This window comes from Ovis aries, chromosome 3 (genome assembly GCF_016772045.2).
Source record: "Ovis aries strain OAR_USU_Benz2616 breed Rambouillet chromosome 3, ARS-UI_Ramb_v3.0, whole genome shotgun sequence".
Taxonomy (NCBI): domain Eukaryota; kingdom Metazoa; phylum Chordata; class Mammalia; order Artiodactyla; family Bovidae; genus Ovis; species Ovis aries.
The window spans coordinates 107,261,713-107,284,348 of NC_056056.1; the positions used below are offsets into that span (position 1 = coordinate 107,261,713).

At 38.8% G+C, this 22,636-nt stretch overlaps 1 protein-coding gene across 1 annotated transcript in view; it reads right to left on the reverse strand.

Moving 5' to 3' along the window:
* Nucleotides 1-2,793: 2,793 nt before the first annotated feature.
* The window catches only part of TSPAN8 (tetraspanin 8), a 35,313-nt gene continuing 15,470 nt past the window's right edge, over nt 2,794-22,636 (reverse strand). The window contains exons 3-8 of the mRNA XM_027965799.3: nt 21,346-21,483; nt 16,867-16,941; nt 16,661-16,768; nt 9,630-9,761; nt 6,213-6,296; nt 2,794-3,067 (exon numbers count right to left, since the gene is read on the reverse strand). Of these exons, the coding sequence (XP_027821600.1) occupies nt 3,014-3,067; nt 6,213-6,296; nt 9,630-9,761; nt 16,661-16,768; nt 16,867-16,941; nt 21,346-21,483 (591 nt within the window). The 3' untranslated portion in view covers nt 2,794-3,013. The remainder of the gene's footprint in view (nt 3,068-6,212; nt 6,297-9,629; nt 9,762-16,660; nt 16,769-16,866; nt 16,942-21,345; nt 21,484-22,636) is intronic.

Sequence of the window (22,636 nt, forward strand, 5' to 3'; positions counted from 1 at the left end):
TCTCTTCTTTTCACAGCTATTTGTAAGGCCTCCCCAGATAGCCATTTTGCTTTTTTGCATTTCTTTTCCATGGGGATGGTCTTGATCCCTGTCTCCTGTACAGAGTCATGAACCTCAGTCCATAGTTCATCAGGCACTCTGTCTATCAGACCTAGGCCCTTAAATCTATTTCTCACTTCCACTGTATAATCATAAGGGATTGGATTTAGGTCATACCTGAATGGTCTAGTGGTTTTCCCTACTTTCTTCAATTTGAGTCTGAATTTGGTAATAAGGAGTTCATGATCTGAGCCACAGTCAGCTCCTGGTCTTGTTTTTGTTGACTGTATAGAGCTTCTACATCTTTGGCTGCCAAGAATATAATCAATCTGATTTCGGTGTTGACCATCTGGTGAAGTCCATGTGTAGAGTCTTCTCTTGTATTGTTGGAAGGGGGTGTTTGCTATGACCAGTGCATTTTCTTAGCAAAACTCTATTAGTCTTTGCCCTACTTCATTCCATATTCCAAGGCCAAATTTGCCTGTTACTCTAGGTGTTTCTTGACTTCCTACTTTTGCATTCCAGTCCCCTATAATTAAAAGCACATCTTTTTTGGGTGTTAGTTCTAAAAAGTCTTGGAGGTCTTCATAGAACCACTCAACTTCAGCTTTTTCAGCATTGCTGGTTTGGGCATAGACTTGGATTACCGTGATATTGAATGGTTTGCCTTGGAAACGAACAGAGATCATTCTGTTGTTTTTGAGATTGCATCCAAGTACTGCATTTCAGACTCTTTTGTTGGCCATGATGGCTACTCCATTTCTTCTAAGGGATTCCTGCCCACAGTAGTAGATATAACGGTCATCTGAGTTAAATTCACCCATTCCAGTCCATTTTAATTCGCTGATTTCTAGAACGTCGATGTTCATTCTTGCCCTCTGTTTGACCACTTCCAATTTGCCTTGATTCATGGACCTGACATTCCAGGTTCCTATGCAGTATTGCTCTTTACAGCATCAAACCTTGCTTCTATCACCAGTCACATCCACAACTGGGTATTGTTTTTGCTTTGGCTCCAACCCTTCATTCTTTCTGGAGTTATTTCTCCACTGATCTCCAGTAGCATATTGGGCACCTACTGACCTGGGGAGTTCCTCTTTCAGTATCCTATCATTTTGCCTTTTCATATTGTTCATCGGGTTCTCAAGGCAAGGATACTGAAGTGGTTTGCCATTCCCTTCTCCAGTGGATCACATTGTGTCAGACCTCTCCACCATACCCACCCGTCTTGGGTGGCCCCACAGGGTATGGCTTAGTTTCATTGAGTTAGACAAGTCTGTGGTCCTAGTGTGATTAGACTGACTAGTTTTCTGTGATTGTGGTTTCAATGTGTCTGCCCTCTTGCAACACATACCATCTTACTTGGGTTTCTCTTACCTTGGACATGGGGTATCTCTTACCTTGGACAGGGGTATCTCCTCACTGCTGCCCCTCCTGACCTTGAATGTGGAATAGCTCCTCTAGGCCCTCTGGTGCCCACTCAGCTACCGCTCCTTGGATGTGGGGTCGCTCCTCCTGGCCACCGCCCCTGGCCTCGAGCGGGGGTAGCTCCTCTCGGCTGCTCCTGCGCTGTTGCAGCCTGGCACTCTAGGCGTAGCTCCTCTAGGCTGCCGCCCCTGATCTCGGACATGGAGTAGCTCCTCTAGGCCGCCGCCCCTCAGGCGTGGGGTCGTCCCGACTTCTGCCCCTGACCTAGGACGTGGGGTGGCTCCTCTCGCCTGCTCTCTGTGCATCATCGCAGCCTCCCGCGCTCTGCGTGTCGTCACAGCCTCCCGCACTCGGCGTAGTTTTTGTGTAGCAGAGTTTTATTAAAGTGAAAAGGGGACAGAAAAATTCTGACATAGACATCAGAAGGGGGCTGGAAAGTGCTCCTCTCAAGTTGTACATCTTTTTTTAGTCGACATAGTGAAAGCCAGCTTTAGTATGCCCCACAGTGGAGGGTAGTACGAAGGGTGTCTGGTGTGCTGGAGATGCTCTGTGTCTTCATCTGGACAGTGCATACTATCCAGGTACTGAATACTTGAGATTTGTACATTTTATTGTGTATAAGCACATGTGCACGCATGCTAAGTCACTCCAGTTGCGTCCAATTCTTTGAAACCCCATGGACTGCAGCCTGCCAGGCTCCTCTGTTCATTGGATTCTCCAGGCAAGCATACTGGAGAGGGTTGCCAGGCCTCCTCAAGGAGATCTTCCTGACCCAAGGATCGAACCCACATCTCTCATGTCTCCTGTATTGGCAGGTGGGTTCTTTACCTCTAGTACCACCTGAGAAGCCCTTATTGTGTGGATATTATACCTCAATATAAAGTAAAATGCAAAAATGCTCATGAGAATTAAAAAGATAAAAGCACTTATAACTATGTTCCAGAGGAAAATCCACAGACACCAGCAATTCACTGGCTGGAAAGGAAGCATCTTCTTGTCCTCACAGAGAGAGAAAGAGACCCCATTAGTAAACCTTGGCAAGACTGGCAAACTAATGGCAAGACACCACTAGTAAACATAGACAAGATGTGGTGACTTTTCACTAGGCCATTCTCAATCTTCCAACATGAGGCTTAATTCAATCTTATCATCAATGGTTGATACATCTCACGAGAGAGTATTACTTCTAAAAAGACTAGTCACACAGCCCTAACTATGGCCCTGTTACTCAGAGATTATTATTCCACTGGGTGGCTCCAGATGAATGTTTTAAGCTGTGTTCAGTACCACCTGAACACAATAATCAGACAGGATTGCACCAAAGAAAAGACTATTACTTTTATTTGGGGGAAAAATACACAGTCATATAATTTCCTGTGTCTCTGAAATTTTAAATATGTTCAATATGACAGGAAGATCTCTGTGATCCAGCTAAATGACACATTTTAATAGGAAAGCTGCTCTCACCATGGCACTCATAAAGTAACAACTCCAAAGTAAAACTTTAAAGGGGTTTGACCGATGATGCCTCGACACATCCACAGTTTTATTTCTTCCTCATCTGGCAGTACAGGACAATAGAAAATATCAGACCAAGTACCTAGAAAATAGAATGACAGGAGGAACACGGAATTTAAGGATACACTAGAGATATTATAAATAAAAAGAACATTATTTATGAAAAAATTCTGGCTATTGACAATTCTAATATTATTAATCTAAGTCATCTCTCTTACTGGGAGTCTAACATTGAGAAAGCTTCTGAGTACTTTTTGTCTTAATCAGGGTTTTCGGCTGGCAGTCTGCCTCGATCTGGCCCTATTTGACCGTGCAGTAGCACTGCCTCTGGAGCAACCCAACCTTCTGAAACACGCACACCCTTCTGTAGGTCATGGCCCTGGAACTCCGGGAACTCAGGCCTCCAGGGCTAAAGACACAGACTGCTTCTATCATCTGGTTTAGATCATCCATGGAAAAATCAAGGAGTCTAGAATTTCTCTTTCCATATTTTTAGGCATCTCCAAGAAGAATGGGGAAAAAAGTAACTTATTTTCTTAAAAAGCTTCTAAATCTAAAGGGAAGAGCAGCATCCAGGAATTTCCTTTAAAGTGAGAATGCACAGCTGAAAATCTGGGGCATAATTTCCATCTCATTAAATGGCTCCCCCAAGAATAAGGGACCTCAAAACAGTGCCTAATTGTCTCTGAAATTGGTGAGTGGCATACTGTGGCTTTGATGCAGAAATGACAGAAAGGACCTGTGTGTACTGTGGAAGGAAAGTTTTGGCTCCACCAGCCTCCTCCGAGAAGAGGCAGAGGGTGAGACACCATTTATGCTGAGTCATCTCCAGTGCTCCCACTGTACTGAGGTATCCTGCTCACTATTCCGTTCCTGAAAATGCCCTCCAAATGAGAACTTATGCGCAATATTTTTTTCCCTACCAAAAAAAAAAAAAAATATATATATATATATATATACACACACACACACACATATATATATATATATATATATCTATCTCAACATCAATTCTCCGGGAGGACAACAACTTTCATTCAGAACGTTCTAAAAGTCATTCTTTTAGAATGACTTGAGAAAACATTACAACTTAGTCTTTTGCTTTGCTCCCAAGACTTAAATCTGGGAGACCAGTACCAGCAAAGAAAAAAAAAAAAATGTCCCAAACAGTGGGATGAGGCAGCTATTGCTTTTTGCTGTTGCAAACTTGAAATAGAAGCCCACCATGCATCAGCAAACTAGACAGTTAATATCACACTTTCCTGCATTTCACTGCCTCTGAAAAGAAAACGGATCATTGTTCACAAAAATAGGCAATAATTAGGAGATTCATCCTACAGTAATGTACGCTAAGACTCAGGATAATCTTGCTAAGTAATGTGCACAAGCTCCCATATTCTGAAGCCATCTAAAAAATGTAAAATTACTTTTTTCTCTTATGTAACTGCTCCATTCCTGGAACTTTCTTTTAGTATAACTTTTAGCCTGCAAGTGGTGACTATCAGTGTCAATGGATTTTTTTCTTTTCTTTTTTCTTTTCTTAATTAAAGTGAAGAGAGAAAGTACTAATCTTTTTTGTGTGTGCTTGTAAGTCACTATAGTCAAGTAAGGAGAGATATCATAGTTTGGCTGTTTAACTCAATGATGAGAATTCCAATGTCTATAGATAAAAAATAAATCATTTTGGGGACTTCCCTGGTGGTCCAGTGGCTAAGCCTTGGGGCTCCCAAAGTAGGGGGCCCAGGTTCAATCCCTGCTCAGGAAACTAGATCACACATGCAGCAACTAAGACCTGCTAAAGCGGAAGAAATTAATTTTAAAAAATACAAAGAAGAGAAACAAAGGAACTTTTACAATGGGCAGAATAGAGAGAAATAGACTTATTGCTCAGCATCATTTGATTTTGGTCATATAGTGGATGTAAAGAAAGACAGCTACATCTACCAACCAAGAATGCTTCATATCTGGACCTATTCATCTGGGCTAGAGGCAAGTCTGGAGGAGGGTATGGCAACCCACTCCGTATCTTGCCTGGAGAATCCCATGGACAGAGGAGCCTGACGGGACACAGTCCATAGAGTCACAAAGAGTCTTACACAACTGAAGTGACTTAGCATGCACAAGGAGGTCAGGCTTAACAGCCCAATTTTCTGCTCATAGTTCAACCCTGTCTCTTATGCTTTGGCTGGGAAAGTCCACCAGTAACCTAAATGACAATCTAGGATACTAAATTGCTTCAATCTGTGCTAAAATTCCTCTCAGACAGTGATGTGGCACAAGAGAGGTAAAAGTTACCAGAAAGCCCAAGGAGAACATTGGGCAGCATTTGTGAGAGTGAAGCAGAAGTTACTTCACTGAGCAAACCAGCCTGCAGAGGTGTTAACTAGGGAGACACCTTACACCAGTAGGATTCTTGCCAAGGCCCTGATGTGGGTTGTGAGTGAATTTGACTCATTTGCTATCTAAATTAGCAAGATCCAATTATTGATTCCAAAACACTTCCCTGAAACAGTTTTATTTCATCTTTTTGCAAAGAATTTCAGGTCACATTAAAAAAAAAATTCCTTCAGTTTCTGCAAAAGTCCTACTAGGAGGGCCCATCAAGATAAAAACCTATACAGAATTCTTTTTTTCGAAGTCAGTAATCAAATTGATGAGAGCAAATGCAGACATCTCAAGCAAAGCTTCCTCAAAAACTTCTCCAAGTGAGTTCATAGTTCTTACAGTGAGAAACTCAAAGTCAACTGTCTAATTTTTAGAACTTGTTGGATTTCTCTATAACAGAATACCAGGAAAATAGCTCTCCACACTTCTGAGCTTGGATATTTTCTGTTTCAAAATCAGGAAGAGAGATAAAAAAATTGCAAAGTTTGTATTTTCATTTTGTTTGCTGCTGTTTCTTCAAATGAAAAAACATTAAATCTGTGCTAGTTTTCAATGGGAAAAGAATAGCTGGGACTAAAAACTGTGTGGAAACTAATTCCGTTTTCTCCCTCAGGAGAGAAATCATTCAGAAATAATAGCTTCAGCCCTGCTGAATTCCTAAGACTATAATCACCTCCCCAGACCCAAGGATGATAGATGCAGCTGCTGGGCCATAGGCACTTGGTACCCAGTGCTTTTCTGGAGCACCTGGTTTGTATCTGGCTCTTCATACATTTGTTAGAAAAATTAATGAGCAAACAAAGGAATAAACAAAGAATGAATAATGCAAGATAATACTGTACCTCAATAGCCGCCAGTCCAAATGCTAGTGCCGTAACTATGAAAAGGTGTTTTGAAAACATGTGGCTTATCGAGGCATAGCATGACTGTTAAAAACAAAATATAAAAAATTACTGTTTGCCAAATTTTGACCTTGTTTTAATATGTACAGATTTTTATTCATTGGGTTGACGTTTTTATGTGACTATCAAGGAATATACTCAACAAAAAGGAATTGGATTGTTCCTATTATTCCAGCTCCTTACCCGTGCCCTTCAAAGGTTGTAACTGTTGTGGTTGGTTCATACATTAGGAAGCATTTGAGGAACAAAGTTTTTGCTTCAACTTCCTAATTGCTGAATCTAGGACTATTTAGCTATAAATACTCATTTTACCCTAACTTCTGATTGTTCATTTTAGAGCTGTTATCACCTTGACTGTGTATCTTTTAGGTTTGTAACCTGCAGCAGAGAGTTCCCTAGTTGAGGTTTCAGCTAATTATAGTATAGATTTTCACTTTTAAAACAAGCTCTTTTTCCAAAATCCCTTAATATGTCTCAGGGTTATTTTTACCTTAAAAACGGGAAAAAAAATCATTATATCTACTGTTATATTCTTACCTTAGACAAAAAAACAGAATTTAGAAAATTGTCTCTCTGCCACATTTTTAAACATTTATTCAAAGCAGCATGAAATATCAAGCTCAAATTATTTTAGTATACTTTGAAGTCAGGTTGATTCCTGTAACTCCACTCTTCTTTTTCAAGATTGCTTTGGCTACTCAGGGTCTTTTGTATTTCCATACAAATTGTGAACTTTATGTTATAGATCTGTGAAAAATACTATTGGTAGTTTGATAGGGATTGCATTGTAAAGCAATTATCTTACAATTAAAAATAAACTCATTAAAAAATTTTTAGGCCAGACCTAAAAATTTCAGCAATTGTAAATTATGTGGATAATTTTTAAAATGGAAAAATAATATGCAATATGATAGTGGTATTGTCTGTATTGCCAGAAAATGTATTATTCCTATGATAGTCTTTTAAGTGCAAAGGGTTAACAAAATATTGCTGTTTGTTAAATAAAAGTTCTGCATGTGGTTGAGTAAAACAGTTTTTTTCCCTGCGTTCCTGAATGTAATAGGTTTCCCCATTCTCATCTGATTCAAAACGGTAAACTTTAGAGGAAATTATTATATCATTCAAGATAAACTATGAGATTAATGATATCTACTGAGTCACATTCATTATATTTTAGGTGTTTTCTCCCTCCTTTCCCTCTAATCAGGTTATCCTGGCCAAAGGGAAGGGGAAAAATGTGAATTATGGACATTCCAGATTTCTTATTTTTCCAGACTTCTTTCAAATGACACAAGGCAGACAAAAGTATTTTATGACTTTATGATCTTCCTTTTGGGAAACTGGTGCAACCATAAGCCTATCGTCAGCTGAATTATGTGTGAATTTGGAGGGAATATCTATTATCTTTCAGGATAATACTAGGGCTTTTCAAAATCTATTCTCAGGAAAGATATCTTTGAGTTGAATCTTTAACAGGACACAGATAGCAATTTGCAATTTAATTTACTAATTCCCTCAATAACCTAAGAGGAATCTGCATTTGTTAACATCATATTTATTCCCTCTTTTCCTTGTGGAGATTGTGTCACTAAAATTATGTAGAGAGAAGGAGAACAGAGAGGAGTATAAAAATTAATAATAAAGCATTTTAGTCAGATCACTTTGGTAGCTCTGTAATCTGATGGATAATTTCTCCCCCAATATGTTACTTAAATACTTGGAACAGCAATTTCTCTTCAGAACAGTCTCCTTAACTTTGATAAAATTATTGGGTTGGCCAAAAAGTTCATCTGGGTTTTTTCATAACATCTTGCAGATGTTACAGAAGAGCTTGAATGAACATTTTGGCCAACCCATTAGTAAAAGGGCTGTGATAGTCAACAAGTGAGATGTTTCCCCTGAGATACTTTTTATTTCCTAATCTATAATTAACCTCAGTAGCCAGTACTCAACCAATGCTAGATTGAAAATAAATCTTTAGGTATTATAGAAATCAACCCATTGAAATATAATGTTTCATGTATCTCTTTCCCAACTAGACTATAGCCTCCTAGAGGGTCTAAAAGCATGTCTAAGTCTAGCAAAGGTCTCTCTGACACATGGTGGTGGTGGTTTAGTCACTAAGTCCTGTACGACTCTTGCGACCCCACAGACCATAGCCTGCCAGGCTCCTCTGTCCATGGGATTTTCTAGGCAAGAATACTGGAGTGGGTTGTCATTCCCTTCTCCAGGGGATCTTCCCAACCCAGAAATTGAACCTGGGTCTCCTGCACTGCAGGCAGATTCTTTACCAACCTAGCTATGAGGGAAGCCTATATGACACAGAGTAGGCACCAAATAATAACAAATAAGTGAAACATTAATATCAGCTGTCATTTTTGTACACATCCATCCAAAGTTTCTTCTAGGAAGAAGGAATAAATTATGTAAAACTCTATGGTAAGGGGTAGATATCATGTTTTCCATGAAGCTGTATCTTGAACCCCAAAGACTGAGTTACATGCGGTTAGATATCTTGTGCCTGTCCCTATCCAAGAAATACCAGTAGTTCAGTGAGTTAAAGTTGCCTAATTATTTTTCTCTCTTCCCTATGAGACCATTCATTTCATGAGTGCAGACACTGCAGGATATTCAGGAATGGATATCCAGCTGCTGATAAAAGGCCAGCACGTAGGAAGTGGCCAGTAAATATTTCATGAATTAAGCAATAATAAGGAATATGACATCCACGTGTTAACACCTGCAAGTAACATAAATATGTCGTCTATAATACATGAAAGACAAACCCAAGTTTTCATTGACTTTAAAGGTGTGAAGCAACTTCTCAACTGGAACAATAATCAGACAAACTGGTAGGTACATTTAACAGCTCTGAAGAGCTGAAATCTCTAAAGTCCAGGTTATTTTTCTACATTCAATACAAGTCCTTGAGAAAGGCAAACTTTGATTAGAAAAAGAAAGCTTTACTTTGAAAACTAAAGTAAAAATATACATTTCTAAAGCATATGTTAAAATAGAAAAAAAATAGTGGAGAAAAGATGATTAAAGTCACCAAAGAGAGGACAAAATAAATTTTATCTGTTAGTTTGTACTTTGCCTCCCCTTGCAGCAGAATGATTCTTTGATCTAGTAAGGTTGAGTTTAAATGATGCCAAACTCACAGAAGAAATAAAATACTTTTATTCTTTTATATCTGCTTTTATCTTTAAAAAAGGATTTATTTTTTATTTACCAGGGAAATTCCTGGGACTTTTATATCAAGATTCCCATTGAAATTGCTGAAATTTAATATTTTGTAGAGACATTGTGAATAAAATAACAGAACCACTTATTGTGCCAAATTTTATTTGTTCTTACCTGTTTGTAAATAGTTTTTCCACTATACTTTATACAAGAATCTGATTCCCTTGGACATTCACATGTCTTGTAGTAGTGCCGAAAATTACTTCCCCAATCAGAAGCTCCATTGACCAAACCACAACATTTTAACTGTTTGATGAAAAGTAGATGTGAAAAACAGTCACTAGAGAGGATAAAAACACTGTCAATACATTGAATCACATTCTTTTGAAATTACTATAAAGATGCTTCTTATACCAGAATATTGTGTGAGTAACCTCACCTACCTCCTTGAATGTAGAAACAAGAATGAAAAAATATTCCATTTTGGACTTCATATCAATGGAGGAAAAATAAAGTTTCAGGCATAAAAGTCTGAAGAATTTGGAATAAATATTAAGCATTCACCTTCTATTTTTTAATAACAAAAGAGAGGCAGAATCATATTTATGTTTCTTATATCTTAGGAAATAAGCTTCTAGAGAGCTCATGAGAAAGTCAAAGTTTCTTTAAAGTACCTTTACTTTAAAAAATATGAGAGGTTTATAAGGTGAAATTTCTATCTCATGACCTTTGGTCACTTTTGGAGGAAAGGGAGAGAAGAGGGAGAGGCATCTCAAAACCCAAAGAAGATGCTCAGTTGGCCTTCCATGAGACTGAATTTTACTTAGACATCTGTAAAACAGCAAAAGGGGGAAATGAAGAATGAAATTCTTAGAATAATGTCAAGAAGGTTAAGGCTTAAAATAAACCAAACATTTGATTGTTGGTCAGCCGCTCAGTCATGTTCAACTCTTTGCGACGCCATGGGCTACAGCACAACAGGCTTCCCTATTCTTCACCAGCTCCTGCAGCTTGCCCAAACTCAAGTCCATTTAGTCAGTGATGCCACCCAACCATCTCATCCTGTCATCCTCTTCTCCTCCTGCCTTCAAACTTTCCTTCAAACTTTCTCCAAACTTTCTTTCAAAAAGAATCAGGGTCTTTTCCTTCGTATCAGGTGGCTAAAGTATTGGAGCTTCAGCTTCAGCATCAGTCCTTCCAGTGAATATTCAGTGTTGATTTCCTTTAGGACTGACCGGTTGGATCTCCTTGCAGTCCAACGGACTCTCAAGAGTCTTCTCCAACACCACACTTCAAAAACATCAATTCTTCTGCACTCAGCTATTTTTATAGTCCAACTCTCACATCCGTACATGAACACTGGAAAAACCATGGGCTTGACTAGACAGACATTTGTTGTCAAAGTAATGTCTCTGCTTTTTAATATGCTGTCTGATTTGGTCATGACTTTCCTTCCAAGGAGTAAGCATCTTTTAATTTCATGGCTGCATTCACTATCTGCAGTGATTTTGGATCCCAAGAAAATAGTTTCCCACTGTTTCCATTGTTTCCCCATCTATTTGCCATGAAGTGATGGGACCAGATGCCATCTTCGTTTTTTGAATGTTCTGTTTTAAAACAACTTTTTCACTCTCCTCTTTCACTTTCATCAAGAGGCTTTTTAGTTCCTGTTCACTTCCTGCCATAAGGGTGGTGTCATCTGCGTATCTAAGGTTATTGATACTTTTTCTGGCAATCTTGATTCCAGCTTATGCTTCATCCAACCCAGCATTTCGCATGATGTACTCTGCATGGAAGTTAAATAAGCAAGGTGGCAATATACAGCCTTGATGTACTCCTTTCCCAATTTTGAAACAGTCTCTTGTTCCATGTCCAGTTCTAACTATTGCTTTTTAACCATACAGGTTTCTCTGGAGACAGGAAAGGTGGTCTGGTACTCCCGGCTCTTGAAGAATTTTCCACAGTTTGTTGTGATCCACACAGTCAAAGGCTTTAGCATGGTAAATGAAGCAGAATAAGATGTTTTTCTGGGATTCTCTTGCTTTTTCTATGATCCAGCAGATGTTGGCAATTTGATCTCTGGTTCCTCTTCCTTTTCTAAAACCAGCTTGAACATCTGGAAATTCTTGGTTCATGTACTGTTGAAGCCTAGCTTAGAGAATTTTGAGCGTTACTTTGCTAGCATGTGAAATGAATATAATTGTATGGTAGTTTGGACATTTTTTGGCACTGCCTTTCTTTGGGATTGGAATGAAAACTGACCTTTTCCAGTCCTGTGGCCACTGCTGAGTTTTCCAAATTTGCTGGCATGTTGAGTGCAGCACTTTACCAGCATCATCTTTTAGGATTTGAAATAGCTCAGCTGGAATTCCATCACCTCCACTAGCTTTGTTTGAAGTGTTGTTTTCTATGGCAATTAAACACGGGCAAACACTAAGGGAAGTTGTGGTCATGTTTGGGAAAGGAAAACAAGAAAGCAATAAGCCCAATGACTCAGAGTAATGGGTCACAGTATTATTAGATGAAAGTGAGAGGTAATTCTCTCTCCTCTTGTCATATTTGCTCTAAATAGAGACAAAACTTTTCATGCAGAAAAGAAGAAAAAATTGCTTAAGAAAATAGAACCAACACTTGGTGGTTTTCTTAGGCTCAGATGCATTGCCATACAAGGATATTAAAAGGACTTTCCCTTACTGAGTGACCTGTTACTCACGTTCCTTAAACCTCTCTACACCACAATTTCTTCATCTGTAAAATACAGATAATGATAGTTTTTAATGATAGTATCATTCCTTCATAGCTTTGTTATAAAGATAAATTAGAATATCCATGTAAAGATATGAAGTGTTTAGCCCAATGCCTGGGCTAGAAAGTACTCAATATATGTTGTCATCATTGTTGGTTCTATTTTGTGGTGGTTGTTGTGGTTGTTGTTATTGCTCTCATGTGGACAGGATCTGTTCAACACTAATATGAATATTTTAGATAACATTATGGAAAATGCCTTTTCAACTCTATAGCTGATATACAGGTGGGAATGATGATTAATACACTTGAATGCAAATTGGAGTTCCAAAGGTATTTCACACAATGGCCTTCAGCAGGTCCAACTGTGGCAGATATAAAGCCTTGTGATTTGGCTCAAAGATTCACTTGCACAAATGTATGACTCATTAGATATTTACATGACAAAGAGTTGGAGATTTCAGATGGTTTCAAGGTCAATCAATATTAGCAAAGAGAGTAATCTTGAAACAACTTCTTTTCTGGCTTCCACAGTAGACACAATCAATTGCTCACTCCTTCTGATTAAATAAACTTGAATGACTGATACAGACACAGCAGATCAAAAAGAATATAAATCCCACTACATACACTCACAGATCAATCCATTTTTGGAATACAGTATCCCTTAGGACAGCATAGAGATACACAGGAGACAGAGCAGGAGGTAGAAAGGCTAAACTTGGTTTGGAATCTAGTCACCAGATCAGGTGTGGGAGCAGCTGGGGAAGAAGTTGGTTGGGATGTATTAAAAGTGTGATAGCATTGGATGAACAAGGCACTTCTCAGTGAATGATACAAATAGTCATTTCCAAGAATCCAAGATGGGCACATTCTACTAGTATATTAGCAGAGAATTTGTGTGAGAATTCCCTGAAAACCAAAAAGAAAGTCACTTAGTAACTACAAATTATCTCTGTGTGATGGGACCCCAGGTCACCCAGCCAGAGTTTTCTTTTTCCAAAGAAGCATTAGTTAAAAATAGAAAAGAAAGTCCTGGTGGATATATATTATAAAACAAACAAAAACCAGAATAGATAATTCTGTAAAAAAGAACCATAGTCCTGTGAACCCAAGAAGCTTCAGGCACAGAATTCATGCACGGAAATACGTCAGAATTGTGCCCCACACAGGGAGCTCAGCTCAGTGCTCTGTGATGACATAGAGGGCTGGGGTGAGGGGTGGGAGGGAGGTGCAAGAGGAGAGGCATGCATACAAATAGCTGATTCAGTTCATTGTACAATAGAAACTAATACAGCATTGTAAAGCAATTATTTGTCTTTGTTGTTCAGTCATTAAGTCGTGTCCAACTCTTAGCAAGTCCATGGACTGCAGCACCCCAGGCTTCCCTGTCCTTCACTATCTCCCAAACATGAGTTTGCATAATCTCATGTCCATTGAGTCAGTGATGCCATCCACCCATCTCATCCACTGTTGCCCCTTTCTCCTCCTACCCCCAATCTTTCCAGTCAGGATCTTTTCCAATGAGTCGGCTCTTCACATCAGGTGGCTGAATTATTGAAGCTTCACTATTAAAATATCTGACAGTAAGTGTATTGTCTTCAGAAGAAAAGTATAAATGTATATATAATTTAAAAAAAAAAGAATTGTGTTACAACAAACAGAACACTTAGAATCCTGTGGATGACACTAAGACCTTGGATACCAGGGACAACATGCAGCAAGTGTGACTCAGGAGCCACCCAGAGACCCCGTGGTTACCTGTAGTATATTTTGTCCTAGATTAACAGGGAAAATCAAGGATGCTTGGCCCCTCCCAGTGGAGAAGCTGAGTTGCCTATATTTTTCCTGCTTTTAAATCTAGATTAATCTGGACTCTAAAGTGGGAATGATTCAGGAGGAGAGAGGATCAAGGAATGCAGCTCTGGCTGAGCTAGGAGAAACACAGCACAGAGGAAGTTAAACAGGGACTAATGCATATCAGGTGCTTTAAGCAGAATTTTTACAAGCTGGAGTCTATCCAAATAGGAACTGGGCTCTGGGGGAAATGTCATCTGATAAATAGTTCAAAAAACCAGGGATGTTAAGATGTTTTGACTTGAAAAACCAAAGCTCTTAGAAGTCATACAAGAAGCCAGTTTCAAAGAAAAAGTTCCAATATGTAGAAGTAGATTTTCTTTTTCCTCTGAAACTCCATAAGGAAGCACTAAAACTAAATTATATTAAGTCTAGGGGAGAAAGATTTTGTTTTAAATTAAGAAAGAACACATTAATCATCAGACTCAGATGCAAAGGGAATGGGATGGGATGGGCAAAATGGGCAAACTGTCGGCTCTTCCATATTTAATTAGAAGGTGGGTGGACATAAACATAAAATACTTCCGTTACTGATGTGTGTGCTAAGTCACTTCAGTCATGTGCAACTCTTCGCGTCCCTATGGACTGTAGCCCAACAGGCTCCTCTGTCCATGGGATTCTCCAGGCAAGAAAACTAGGGTGGGTCGCCATTCCCTTCTCCAGGGGATCTTCCTGACCCAGGGATGAAACTCACATCTCACACCTACATGCATTGACAGGCGGGTTCTTTACCACTAATACCATCTGGGAAGCCCCAGTTAATGATAAGTCAGGTTAAATGTCCTGTAAAATCCTGCTCTACTCTTGAGAGTCTGAGGATTTCTATGGCATACGTGAAATAAATGCTACATGTCATTAATATGATGGAAATTCTGAGTAAATAAACTGTAGAGCGGAGAAGTTTCACAGAGCAATATTTCAGTCAAGTCTCAAAGTACAGGTAGTATTTGTAAAGAAAGAACAGACTTCTGGACTCAGTGGGAAAAGGAGAGGGTGGGATGACTTGAGAGAATAGCATGAAACATATACATTAGCATATGTAAAACAGATGGCCAGTGGGGGTTTGGTGTATGACACAAGGCAGTCAATACCAGTGCTTTATGATATTCTGGAGGGATAGAGGGAAGAGGGGGGTTCCAAAGGGAGGGGACACATGTATGCCTGTGGCCAATTCACACTGATGCATGGCAGAAACCATCACAATATTGTAATTATCCTCCAATTAAAAATTTTTTAGAAAAGAAAGCAAGTCAAAAAAAAAAAAGAAAAGTAGTAAGTACATTCCAAGGATGAGGAATGATGCAAAGGCAGGAAGGCAGAGGTATTTAACACATCCTCAGTAGACACTGGTTGGACCAGAGTGCTTTCTTCATGGAGTAGACTTTAGTAAAGTTAAAATACGAGGTAGGAGCCAGAGAGTAGAATACCTTCAACCTCTGTCCAAATCTTGACTTTACCCTGAAGACAGTGAAGTAGCCAAAGTAAATACATACATACATACATACATACATACATACCTAGGGGGAGGGGGGCTAGTGTACTGATTAAAAAGAATTAGTGAGTCAGACAGATCTGCATTCAAATTCCAACCCCATCACTTGTTAGCTGTCATGCCTCTCTAAGTTGTAATCCCCTCATCTGTCTATTAAAGATAATGCTGCTGCTGCTGTTGCTAAGTCGCTTCAGTCGTGTCTGACTCTGTGCGACCCCACAGAGGGCAGCCCGCCAGGCTCCCCCATCCCTGGGATTCTCCAGGCAGGAACACTGGAGTGGATTGCCATTTCCTTCTCCAATGCATGAAAGTGAAAAGTGAAAGTGAAGACGCTCAGTCGTGTCTGACTCTTAGCGTCCCCATGAACTACAGCCTACCAGGCTCCTCCCTCCATGGGATTGTCCAAGCAAGAGTACTGGAGTGGGTTGCCGTTGTTTTCTCTGGTTAAAGATAATGAGGGTAATGATATTATCCATCTCATAGACTTGTTGTCAGAATTAAGTGAGCTATTGAATGCAAATCTGATACATACTAAGCAACAATAAACAGTAGCTATAATTATTTTTAAAAGAGAAGTGGATAAAAAAATAAAGAAAAATAAAAAAATAAAAGAGAAGTGGGACATGGAGGCAGAGAAAGAGAGAAGGGAAATTCCAAGCATTCAAAACACACTATCCTTCTAAATGGTAAATATTAAAGCAATTATTGATTTGGCTCAATCAAGACTTAATCTATCATAAACATATCATCTTAATATCTGTCCTAAACTGCCTCAGAATTTCATAAGAAGCTGGGGAAAAAATTAGAAATAGTCCCGGCTTCTTCTTATTGCATAGTGACAGAATAATTGGTCAAAATATGCAAAAGGGAGACCTTTTCCCAATTCTTAAGGAACACAGCTGTCAAAAATTAAGTAAAAGGAGAACTATCTCCAACTCTCCAAATAACCCACAAGTTCTTTTTTTTTTTTTTTAATTTTTAATGAATCTAGAAGAAAAGCTTTATTTATTAGTTATCAACATTTCTCAACCAATCAAAGACAGCAGAACTATTATCCAGGAGAAGAACCCTACCTGGAAGCCCATAGGTTTAACCCACAAGTTCTAATTACCTCTTCTTGAAGTTCAGAAAAGGCTTTCTGGAATACTCTTTCATTTTCATTTGTTGAACTCAAAAGACGTGCATTCATCAGGAGAGTCTTATTCAGAGCTTGTTCAGCCTGAAAATTGAAAAGTGCTGTTAAATGATTCATGTCAGGAGGTAGCATGTCAATTTTATGCACTTTCCAAAACTGTCAGGTATAATATGTGTACACACCTTAGATTTCCTAGCAGTTGCTAGGATACCTGCCGCCACCTGCAGGAGTAGGATCATAAGCAGTCCTATGAAAAACTGACAAAAAAGAAAAGGAAAATATATTCAATATTATCCCCAGTACATTCCATAACCACCTGGGGACATTTCGGACATGGCACTTCTTTCTGCACTAGGGATCCTAATTACAGTATTAACCATGCTCTGCATTTATTCTACTCTCTGCCTCAAAAATCAAAGTTGGAGCCATTACTGCTCAGAAACATTTGCTCCAGAGACTGACTAAGGAAAATGATTAAAACTAAAATCGAATCATAGGATTGTAGGCATCAGTACGATGTTGAATGGAGGGAAGTTCAAAAATTCAAATGACGTTGTTTGAATATGATTTTTTTCTTCATAAAATACAAACTCAAACTTCAAGATGAATTTCAGAACTGACTTCAAAACAATGTCTCTACCACTATGAGAATCACCTGGAGTCTTTTTACAAATGTAGTCCTGAAATCTGCCTCAGATATACTGAATTCTAATTTCAGAGCTTCCCACAAATTAGTTTCCATAAAAACAAGCTCAAGTAATTAAAGTCCCCAAATTGCAAATGAGGCCTTATTAATCAAAAACCAACCACCAGGGATGATATTAGTGTTCCATTAAAGCTCTTTCATTGAAAAAGCAAGAGAGTTCCAGAAAAACATCTACTTCTGCTTTATTGACTGTACCAAAGCCTTTGACTGTGTGAATCACAACAAACTGTAGAAAATTCTTCAAGATATGGGAATACCAGACCACCTAACCTGCCTCCTGAGAAATCTATATGCGGCTCAAGAAGCAACAGTTAGAACTGGACATGGAACTACAGACTGGTTCCAAATCGGGAAAGGAGTACACCAAGACTGTAGATTGTCACCCTGTTTATTTAACTTCTATGCAGAGTACATCATGAAAAATGCCAGGCTGGAAGAAGCACAAGCTGGAATCAAGATTGCCAGGAGAAATATCAATAACTTTAGATATGCACATAACACCACCCTCACAGCAGAAAGTGAAGAAGAACTAAAGAGCCTCTTGATGGAAATGAAAGAAGAGAGTGAAAAAGCTGGTTTAAAACTCAACATTCAGAAAACTAAGATCATGGCATCTGGTCCTGTCACTTGATGGCAAATAGATGGGAAACAATGGAAACAGTGAGAGACTTTATTTTTGTTGGGGGGGGGGGTGCTCAAAAATCACTGCAGATAGTGACTGCAGCCATGAAATTAAGAGACACTTGCTCCTTGGAAGAAAAACTATGACCAACTTAGACAGTATATTAAAAAACAGAGACATTACTTTGACAACAAAGGTCCATCTAGTCAAAACTATGGTTTTTCCAGTAATCATGCATAGATATGGATAGTTGGACCATAAGGAAAACTGTTCACTGAAGAATTGATGCTTTTGAACTGTGGTGTTGGAGAAGACTCTTGAGAGTCCCTTGGACTCAAAGGAGATCCAACCAGTCCATCCTAAAGGAAATCGGTCCTGAATATTCATTGGAAGGACTGATGTTGAAGCTGAAACTATAATACTTTGGCCACCTGATGTGAAGAGCTGACTCATTTGAAAAGACCCTGATGCTGGGAAAGATTGAGGGCAGGAGGAGAAGGGGATGACAGAAAATGAGATGGTTGGATGGCATTACCGAATCGACGGACATGAGTTTGAGCAAGCTACAGGAGATGGTGTCGGACAGGGAGGCCTGGCATGCTGCAGTCCATGGGGTCACAAATAGTCTGATATGACTGAGTGACTGAGCTGAACTGTACTGAAAGCTCTTTTACCTTGCTTCATAATAAACCATCAGTTAAAAAATATTTGTTCAGGGACTGACACAATGCTTCTTCTATTAGAGAAGAAACAAGTTCAGATGAGCTCTGATAAATTTTTATGTCAGTTTTCTATCCAATAAATATTTAAATTAAAATTTTTTTTCTATATCCACTTATTATTTTCTACTGTGTATGTGTTCAAAGTAAATTATCTGTTGGTTATCTCAACCCAAATTATCCTTGAAGATTTCTAAAGGACAAATCTGATTCTCTCATGTCCTTACAATTTTCTTAGCATGCACTGTGATTTGACACTAGTCCACACTCAGACCCACCTTCCATCACTTACTGAATGTAGTCCTTACACACTCTAGCCATACCCCAAAATTTTCAGCTCCCCAAAGATGCTAGCATTGTACTTCGAGGCCCTCTCCCTGGAAAGCTCATCGCACCCTTACCCATACAAACACCTTATCCACTTCTGCGTCCAGCTTGAAAGTTCCCTCCTCCATCCTTGCTCTTTTCTTCTTGGACCACCTTTGCTGTAGCTAATTGCTTACTTGTTAGTCTTCCTTATGGGTTCCATGACGTGATGGGAACGATTGCCAAGATCTTAGTTTTCTGAATGTTGAGCTTTAAGCCAACGTTTTTACTCTCCTCTCACTTTCATCAACAGGCTCTTTAGTGCTTCTTCACTTTCTGCCATAAGGGTGGTGTCATCTGCATATCTGAGGTTATTGAGATTTCTCCCAGTAATCTTGATTGCAGTTTCTGCTTCTTCCAGCCCAGCGTTTCTCATGATGTACTCTGCGTATAAGTTAAATAAGCAGGGTGACAATATACAGCCTTGACGTACTCTTTTCCCAATCTGGAATCAGTCTGTTGTTCCATGTCCAGTTCTACCTGTTGCTTCCTGACCTGCATACAGATTTCTCAAGAAGCAGGTCGGCTGGTCTGGTTTTCTCATCTCTTTCAGAATTTTCCACAGTTTATGATCCATATAGTCAAAGGCTTTGGCATAGTCTATAAAGCAGAAGTAGATGTTTTTCTGGAACTCTCTTGCTTTTTTGATGATCCAGTGGATGTTGGCAATTTGATTTCTGGTTCCTCTGCTTTTTCTAAAACCAGCTTGAACATCTGGAAGTTCATGGTTTACGTATTGCTGAAGCCCGGCTTGGAAAATTTTAAGCATTACTTTACTAGCATGTGAGATGAGTGCAATTGTGTGGTAGTTTGAGCATTCTTTGGTATTGCCTTTCTTTGGGATTGGAATGAAAACTGACCTTTTCCAGTCCTGTGGCCACTGCTGAGTTTTCCAAATTTTCTGGCACATTGAATGTAGCACTTTCACAGCATCATCTTTTAAGCTTTGAAATAGCTCAACTGGAATTCCATCACTTCCACTAGCTTTGGTCATAGTGATGCTTACTAAAGCCCACTTGAATTCGCATTCCAGGATGTCTGGTTCTAGGTGAATGATCACACCACTGTGATTATCTGGGTCATGAATATCTTTTTTGTATAGTTCTTCTGTGTATTCTTACCATCTCTTCTTAATATCTTCTGCTTCCATTAAGTCCATACCATTCCTGTCCTTTATTGAGCCCATCTTTGCATGAAATGTTCCCTTGGTAGCTCTAGTTTTCTTGAAGAGATCCCTAGTCTTTCCCGTTAAATTGTTTTCCTCTCTATCTTTGCACTCGTCACTGAGGAAAGCTTTCTTATCTCTCCTTGCTGTTCTTTGGAATTCTGCATTCAGATGGGTATATCTTTCCTTTTTTCCTTTGCTTTTCACTTCTCTTCTTTACACAACTATTTGTAAGGCCTCCTCAGACAACTATTTTTCCTTTTTGCATTTCTTTTTCTTGGGGATGGTCTTGATCACTGTCTCCTCCTGTACAATGAAATTGAGTTCTGTCCATAGTTCATCAGGCACTCTGTCTATCAGATCTAGTCCCTTAAATCTATTTCTCACTTCCACTGTATAATCATAAAGAATTTGACTTAGGTCATGCCTGAATGGTCTAGTGGTTTTCCCTACTGTCTTCCATTTAAGTCTGAATTTGGCAATAAAGAGTTCGTGATCTGAGCCACAGTCAGCTCCCAGTATTTTTGTTTTGTTTTGTTTTGTTTTGTTTTCACTGACTGTATAGAGCTTCTCCGTCTTTGGCTGCAAAGAACATAATCAATCTGTTGACCATCTGGTGATGTCCATGTGTAGAGACTTCTCTTGTGTTGTTGAAGAGGGTGTTTGCTATGACCTGTGCATTCTCTTGGCAAAATTCTGTTAGCCTTTGCCTTGCTTCATTCTGTACTCCAAGGCCAAATTTGCCTGTTACTCCAGGTGTTTCTTGACTTCCTACTTTTGTATTCCAGTCTCCTATAATAAAAAAGATGTCTTTTTTGGGTGTTAGTACTAAAAGGTCTTGTAGGTCTTCATAGAGCCATTCAACTTCAGCTTCTTCAGTGTTACTCGTTGGGACATAGACTTGGATTACTTCTCTCAGGTACCCTCTAATTTGAGATAATTATATTAGCTTCCACAACCAAACCCTCTAAATAAAGTGAGAGTTACATCAATCTTCACGAGTCCTTCTTACAGATAATGGGGATGGGAGATAATCCTCCAAAGTCTGAAAGTTGGGTATTGGGATGCATTGGGAAAACTCACCAAAATCATCATGAACTGGTTTTCTTTCATGGCACCACAGCATCCCAGGAAACCCAGAATCATGATGACAGCACCCACAAAAATTAATATATTCACAGCAATAAAAGGGCTAAGGTTAGCATCCCCAGGAGTGAAAATCTGAAAATGAAAAAGAGATTAATGACGGAAAATTCCTTTTCTTGATGTTTGCTATTCAACAAATATCCTCTGGGGAACTACTATATGCCAAACACTGTTCTTAGACACTGAGATGCTATAGTGACATAAACAAGCAAAAATTCCTGCCTTTAAGGAGCTTACCTTCTTTTGAGGTATTACTTGTCCAATTTTCCAATTTTATGTCTTTTGAAGATTTATATTGGATGTTGGACGGAAGAAATGCAATAGGCTTTTCAAACAAAAATTTTTTTAAGTTTAGAAGGATCAGTAGTTTTATCCATGATGTGATCTTTGATTTGCATATTTTGTGTTTTATGCCTAAGTAGCATCATAAATATGTTTTTATGACAGTTTAGTTAAATTATAAAGCCTAAGTTCCTCTGAACTGAACTGAAGTTCCACAAACTACTGACTCAACAGTATGAGGAAATCTCTAAAATATTATGTTGAGCTAAATGTACCATATTCAAAAGAGTGACTGCTGTGTAATTCCATTTATATAGCAATCCAGAATAGATAAATCTATGCAAAAATAAACAAATGGGATATCATCAAACTTACTAGCCTATGCATAGCAAAGGAAACCATAAACAAAACAAAAAGACAACCTACAAAATGGGAGAAAATATTTGCAAAAATGCGACCTACAAGAGATTAATTTACAAAAGATACAAATAGCTCATGCTATCAACAGCAACAACAACAAAAACAATGCAATCAAAAAATGAGTAGAAGAACTAAGTGGACATTTCTACAAGGACATAAAGATAGCTAACACACATGTGAAAAGGTGTTCAATATAGCTTACTATTAAAGCAATGCAAATCAAAACTATAATGAGATATCATCTCATATCAATTAGAATGGCCGTGATGAAGCCTACAAAAAAGTGAGGGAGAGGGTGTGGAGAAAAGGGATCCCTCCTACTTGGTTGGTGGGGTAAAAGCTGGTGCAGTCACTATGGAAGCAATATGGAGGTTCCTCAAAAACTAAAAATAGAGTTGCCATATCACCCAGTAATCCTAGTCCTAGGCATATATCCAGATAAAGCTATAATTCAAAAAAATATGCATCCTTATGTTCAAAGCAACACTATTCACAATAGCTAAGACATCAAAACAGCCTAAATGTC